The 7,195-nt window shown below is 46.0% G+C and overlaps 1 protein-coding gene across 6 annotated transcripts in view; it reads left to right on the forward strand.

Moving 5' to 3' along the window:
• UBAP1 (ubiquitin associated protein 1) overlaps window positions 1–3,565 on the forward strand; it is a 42,876-nt gene extending 39,311 nt beyond the window's left edge. For 5 of the 6 annotated variants that reach the window (XM_080638116.1, XM_080638115.1, XM_080638114.1 and 2 more), the window contains 2 exons: window positions 833–934; window positions 2,332–3,565. In XM_080638116.1, the coding sequence (XP_080494242.1) occupies window positions 833–934; window positions 2,332–2,472 (243 nt within the window). In that variant the 3' untranslated portion in view covers window positions 2,473–3,565. Of the gene's footprint in view, window positions 1–832; window positions 935–1,815; window positions 2,145–2,331 lie in introns of all 6 variants that reach the window. The other variant, XR_013958802.1, reaches the window with a different exon arrangement.
• Window positions 3,566–7,195: the final 3,630 nt, after the last annotated feature.

Genomic DNA, 7,195 nt, shown 5'->3' on the forward strand with positions numbered 1-7,195 from the left:
ATGGCTCTGGGGCTTGGAATAGCTTCAAACAAACATTTTAAGGCAGGGAGAGCATGGCCTCTTTAACTTTCCATGCTGGCTCTAGGCATGGCCAAGCCTGTGCCTGGGGAAGAGGGCTGGCCCCAGGGACTTCTGGTTGTGGAGCTGATGTGTTGCCTGATCTGCCTACACAGTGAAAGTGGTTTAATGTGTGCACTGGAATGAACTGTAGTATCAAGTGGAATAAAAGTCACTTAGGAGGGCGGTTTTAAATCCTGCTGTGTTTGCACATAGCGTTACCAATCTGACCTTTTCCCTGCACCTCAGAGCTGAGCAGAGGTAAGAAATCTGGCAGTGGTTTCTGGGCACATGAGCTGGGATTTGCAGCTCACTCACCAGTGTGCTGAGTTGATCTGAAAAGGCTGACTGCTTTCAGTTTGCATCAGCTCTTGTGGCTGTCTGAGAGGAAGCTCAAAGCTGACACATCTTGACTGCTGGACCTACAGTTTCACTTTAAAAACTTTTAGTATAAAAAGCACAGTTAAACGTGTGCGTTCTGCTCAATGATCAGGCATGGAAGGCCAAAGATAGGCTTCTGAAGCTGCTGTGACTCAAGTGGAAGATGACCTTCAGAGCTGGTGAGAGAACACAGGAGGACAGAAGGACTTTCCTGTTTTCTCTAAACAAGCTCTTGCATAAAGACTTTCCCAGCTCTACTAAGAAGGACTTTATCTCGGTCCCTGGTGAGGCTTGGGGTAGAGTTGTGCTCAGCCCCTCTGTACAGAGATGGTATTCAACCATGTGCTTCAAATGCCACTCTGCAAACTTAGTTTCTTTTCTTTGTTCCCCACAGGTTCTGGATTACCTGTTTACACATGGACAGCTTTGCGAGAAGGGCTTTGATCCACTTCTTGTTGAAGCAGCTTTGGAAATGCATCAGTGTTCAGAGGAGAAGGTGAGCATGCAGTGTGCTAAGCCATAGAGAGAATGTGCAGTGATGGGGAATTCCAGCAGCAGTTCCTCTGGCTGATGTAATTCTGGCTTTTGTGGTAATGCTGCCTTGTTTCCAAAACTGACTGCCGAAGGACATCTTTGTAATGATAAACCAAATATGTGTTGAAGCATTAGAATTCTTCTGTATTGTTTTATTGCTCTCACTTGCATGCATTTTTATGGGGACTGGATGTTTTTTAAAGACCCTGCTTATTTCTGGGTATATTTTTGAACCCAGAGTTCTCTTGCGTGCAAGGTGCTTGATACAGAGCCAGTTAACTTCAGAAGCAGCAAGTTATCTTTCAAACCCTGCCAGTGTGCCCTGGCCATGGATTTTCTCCCTTGTATGAATGCATCTGCCAGGCTGCTCAGCCAACTGGGTTAGGGCTTGCTCTGGAAGCTAGGAAATCTGTTTTTTGGATCTGGTTCATTGTTTGGCTGTTTTATCAGCACCAAAGGTACAGAGGCAGGAGCAGGTAGCCATGACAGAGGACAGCAGGATCTTTTAGACAACTCTGCATGCTTTAGAGGTGCAGCCCACCCCCACCATACGCACCAAATATGTATGTCTTCCTGCCTTTAGTGATGTTTGCAAATGGAGGAACGACAGTGCAAATATGGGAGAAGTGACTGATTCAGGAAACACATTTGCTACTAGCTTAACCCTGAACTTGGAAATGGCCAATCTCCTGATCACCCATTTCAACCTGCTTGCTTCTTTTTGTGTTTTTTTTTTTTTTTTTTTTTTCCTTTCCCCTCAAGTGCAGCTGAGGCCCTGTAAATGACAGAGGGTTCATGAAAGTCTGATCAGCTAATCCACTTGTGGCCACTTAATTTTTCCAGAGCTCATGGAGGATTCATGGTTGATGACAACGTGTCCTATAGGGTTTGTGCTAATCCTCCAAGTCTGCCCTAGTTCTGAGAAGCCATTTGATGGTGAGAGATACGGTACTGTTCCTGAAATCGAAGTAAATTAAAAAGAGGTTCAGATACAGCAGGATGGTGGATGGGGGAGCAGGGTGCTGTTAATCTCCAATTTTGGGAGCCCAAATTGGGCCAGGCTGGTAAATTTCCTGCTGTGGAGAGAAAACACTGGGAGAGAGGGCCCCCACAGGCTGAGCTTTGATCCTGTTGCTGAAGAGGGTTTTGGAAATGCAGGGCTGCAAACACAGGTGAGACTCTGGAGGCTCTAATGTGGGTGACTTTGTCCCAGTGGAGCCAGAACAGGCTGTACTTGGGGAACAGGCATCCACTCCATGGGATGCCCAAGTCGCTGAAGGCAGGCTCTGTGCTAAACCTGCACCAAGCACCGATCATCCTCTTTCTCCTTGCAAATAATGGACTGTCTGTGTCTTTCAGATCACAGAACTCCTCCAGCTAATGAGTCAATTTAAAGAAATGGGCTTTGAACTAAAAGACATTAAGGAGGTCTTATTATTACATAACAACGACCAACACAACGCTTTGGAAGATCTAATGGCTCGTGCAGGAGCCAGCTGAAATCACGTTCCTGGATTCTTGGCGTGCAGCGGAGCAGGGCCAGCCCTGCCACCTCCACATCCAGTGTGACTCGCTCTCTGCAGGAGGGAGCCCAGCTTTTCACATGCAGGGGAGAGTGACTGAGCAAGCCCGCCCGCGTGCATCACTCTAGCATTTCTCTTTCCACTGAAAGCCAACTTTCTTTCTTAAATTAAATTTTTAAAGTGTCCTTTCCTAAGTTTCCTTTTTCCAGCTTGGCCACGGAGAGTTTAGACTGCCCAGCCTCTACTGGAATTGTACGTAGGTAGAGACAGGAGTGGTTTCCTCCCCTCACTGTTGCACTGGAGTTGGACAGAAGAGCTACTAAGTTGGTTCTGAAAATAGGATGCTTTGGTTCTTTGAAGCTGCTTTCATGGTGTCTTGTCTGCTTGTACTGAATTACTTGACTGTGTCACAGTCCAGATTATCTGGGTAAATTTGACCTTTAGTGCAATGGAGTTTTATTTTTTTGGTCAAAAGTTAGTATGTAACTTAGTAAAACACTGGTTCAGAAGCTGTCGCTATGCATAAAGAGAGAAGCAGTTCCTCTTGTGGGTTTTCTTTGGTTTGGTTTGGTTTTATTTTTACCCATGCATCCAACACTTCTGCCAATGCTGAGTGGTGTGTAAGTTCTCTTGCAACAGGTAAGCTGTGAACTCTGCTTGGATCTGCAGCTTGTATTGGTTCTTGAACCTGAAAGCAGAGAGCTGGGGCTCAGTATTCTTAATCCCCCAGGCTTGTAGGCTATTTAAGACAATGCCCTGCTAGGATATCAGTTATCTTTTCATTTTACATAATAGTGTGATGCAGGAAGTTTCTTTCAAGCACTTTCTTTAAAACAAATATACTCACTGCATTAGTTCCATTTTTCACACTGCTATAGAATTACATTATAACATCTAGTACTAGAAACCAAGTTTTGGGTTGTTTTTGATAGCTCAAACTATTAAGTTGTACATTGTTCAAGTTCTAAATACTTCAAGTATCAGCAGTCTTGAGGAATCTTTAAAGTAATTTGCTAAATATTATGATTCTGCAGAAGGACAACTAATAAAGCCCTCAAATATGACTCCCAGTGTCATGGTTCCCATCTCTCATGCTATTTGACTTCAGCAGATGAAGAACTTGCTGGATCCTGCCTGCTCCTGTAGGCACACATGAACTGTACATGTCAGGAAGAACAAGGAGGTCTCTGGGCAAGCAGCTGCAGTGAGAGAATGTGCTGCTTTTTCCTGTGGCTTATTTTTGTGTTGTTACAAAAACCAAATCTCGGGATCCAAACTCATGTTACAGCATGGAGCTGGGAGCATTGGACTTCAGGAGGGGAAGACTGCTTGGCTCGTTGCCTGAGTAGGTGTTTCAGTAGGAGGTTTTGGCTCGTCAGGACTCTGAAGGAGACATTATGTTGTTAAACTTTATATGACCAAAACATCTAATCCAAGTCCAGTGTTACCTCCTGGAATTCTCTGTGGGGTGCTCAACTGTGTTAATTACATTACTTAAAATGATGGTGAGGAGACATGTAGCTGGCCAGTATGCAGGAGATGTGGAGATGGATCATGACTACGACCGCGGCACGTTGCCTTGCATCATATCCTGTCGTGTTCAGCTTCACCAGTTTATAGTGGTGGGGCTGAAGTTAAAACTTGTCTGAGAAGGGCATTTTGCAGCTGAAGGCTGGAAGCATGTTTCTGGGCAACCTCTCACAGAAGGGAAGACCATGGAGTATGGGGATTAACATGGTGATTTAGGGGAGAGGCACTTCTGAAGAACTGTGTAACAAGTGACACAATGTGATGAGACTTCAGTGTTGTGCTGGGGATCAATAGTTACTCCAGGACTGTAGCTTCTCATGTCAGATTGATTTATGTACCTGATTTACGTACCTGGCACTGTTTTGACTTTGTCGGAGGCTGCTCTGCTGCCTTGTGCTAGCTGCTGCCATGTACCAAGGCCTGGATACCTTGGTGGAAAGGCTTGTGAGAAGTATGGATGCAGAGCCGAAACTGGTGGTTGTCCTTTGAGCCAGTGACTCCCAAAGCTGCCTCCTGACAGTTCTGGAGAGCAGCAGCCTGGCGGGGACTCTGAGCTGAGGGCTCCCACTCTGCCCACTGGGATAAAAAGTGCTCCTGTGCTCGTTGCCTTGTTTTGAGGGTGACACTGTGGGAGCCCTGAGGCTTTCTTCAGTGGGCTTCATGGCTCTTCCAGTGGCTTGGCTCTGCTGGAGCACCCCAGGGCCTGCATCAGCAGCTCTGCTGCATGGTGTGTGGCAGGGCAACTTTCCATGCTGGGCAGACAGCCCATTCTGCTGGTGGTGCAGTGAAACCTGGTGCAAGGGTTGTTCAGGTTGGCCTCGGGTGCCTGAAGGACAGCTTGCGAAACACCAGCCATGTCAACAGGCCAGGTGTGAAGGGGATCTCTACCCATTCCCAGCCCCAGTTAATCTTTATGTAATCAATCAAACTGGCATTTTGATCGCATTTACTATAAAACAAATTCTACCAGAGTTCTGTAGCAAATTGAATTTTATTTTAAATAATGTCAATTATTCAAATAAAATATCAAGCATCTGCCATGAGCTGTAATTGTCTTTATTGCACCTGAAAACAGAATTGAAACCACTTTAGTTCTGTGTTTGATTGTATGTGGCCAGGCTCTTTTAATCCCCTAGAATGGTGTAATGACAATTTCAGATATGTTCCTCAGGTTGAAACAAAAGCCATTTGTATCAGGTGTCAGACCAGTATCAAAGAGCAGGAAGGGGATGATGCTTCAGAAATGCTCATTTAGCACATTTTCACACAAGAGTTAACGCAGCATCTAGGTAAGAACCTCAAGACTGGAGAGAAAAACATCACCCTTTTTGGTAATAGCTTTAGTAGTTTCCATTGCATATTGGGAGCCCATTTTCTGTATTGCCTGGCTATGCAGGCAATGTCTGCAGTCCTATTATTGCCAAGGATGGTGGATTTTCACAGCTGAGGCTGTTTTATTATTTCCATTTTTTAGTTAAATCATCTCACATGCAGTAGAGAAAATAAAATGCAAAGAACAGTGGTAACAGAATCTTAACAAGATACAGCCTACAGGTTAAAAAATGTCATCAGGACTTGAAAATCTGCTTTGTTCTTTTGTTTCTCAGTGTTCCTAGCCATTCCTCCAGGGAGTGATTAGCTCCTGCTCTGGGAGCTTGCTCTGGGGCTCAGATCTGCCAAAGGGACTTGCCTTTCTCCCAAGAGGCTGGGTAGGAATCAAATGGCTTATATTTGGTGGCTGACTTAACTCACATCTACTCTGCTCATGGAAATTTTTGGTCACTCATCTGTCTTGTTACAAGTACTTCTCAATACGCAGCAGCCGGGACATGGCACTGTGGGGTGTGTGAATAGGTCTTTAGAAAGGGCCAGCTTGGATGAGAGGCTGAATGTCCTTTGCTGAGTGGCTCTTTAAAAACAGAAAGTACAATCAACCAATATTCATCTCCCGGATGTCAGAGTATGCGGAAGGAAAGTTTTCCTCCCTAGCACTGCATTACTGGCTGGGCATCTCCTTTCCCTGTGACCTGTGTACCTGATGTTTTTTCAGCTCCAAATGAAAGTGCAGAGCTCCTCAGCAGCCCTGTTTTCTGTGTGCTTGCTGAGAAAGTGCTTGGGAAACCACTGCAAGTGCTCACATCCATTTATTCTTTCAGTGAGGACAAGGACTACCCAGCTGCCACATATTCTCACCTTAGTCACAGGAAGGCTCTCCCTGACCCAGGGAGCTGGAAGGAGGCTTCTTAAGGGCTGGTTATTTTAAAGGGAAGCTTACTTTAATGCCTGCTCTTTCCGCCATGGTTTTAACAAGACAGTGGGTTTTATAGTGCTGCTTTATAGCTTTCTGGTGGCTGTCAAGCGCAAACACTGAAGTACCACTGACACCAGCATTCTTGCTCCTGGAAGCCTGATTTCTCTGGGTGAGGAAGTATTCTGTAACAGGGCACTGAAGCCCTGGGTTTGGGTGTGACTGAACTGCTGCTGGCCTGGACACAGGAACCATCTTGAGATCCATAAACTCAGACCTGAGAGGATGTCTGCTCCACAGAGTAATCTGGTCCCAGTTGTAAGACAGAGACCAACCCATGCTAAAAGAGCCCCAGCCAGGGTACTAATGTAGGACTTTAGTCTTCTGTTAAAGTTCTCTCCTTGCACTGTTGTACCCCAGGGCTATCTGAGTGACATTCCTGGGAGTGTGTGCACCAAATATACCACCCAGATAACTGTCACTGTGGTGGCTCTGTTGCTGCTTGGCCAAACGTGGGCTCCTCAGGGTAGCTGTAGAAGCAGGCAGTGACATTCACAGCTGGTCAGACAGCAGTGTTCCCTTACCCTCGGCATTTCTAGCTACTGAGCCAGCTTTGATTGAGCTACAGCCCGCATCACTGAGAAGACAGAGATGGCTGAATGTGCTGTGACAGCCCTAATTTTGGAGTGGAAGTGCTTGCACAGCACATTGTCGGGGGTCACTTGTGGCTTCAGCAGGTGGACTTGTTCTGTGGTTCTGATGTGACTGCACAGAGCACCAGAGCTTTTGCAGGGCTCCAGCTGATCATTCCATAGTTCTTGATTCAAATACCAGCTTCACATTAACAGCAGTGTTAGCAGCTTCTGAAAGCCCAGTGCCTTTCACCAGACCCCAGCCAGTGAACGCTCTACAGCTGTGCCAT

Source organism: Psittacula echo (assembly GCF_963264785.1).
Source record: "Psittacula echo genome assembly, chromosome: Z".
In the NCBI taxonomy this organism is placed as follows: Eukaryota; Metazoa; Chordata; class Aves; order Psittaciformes; family Psittacidae; genus Psittacula; species Psittacula echo.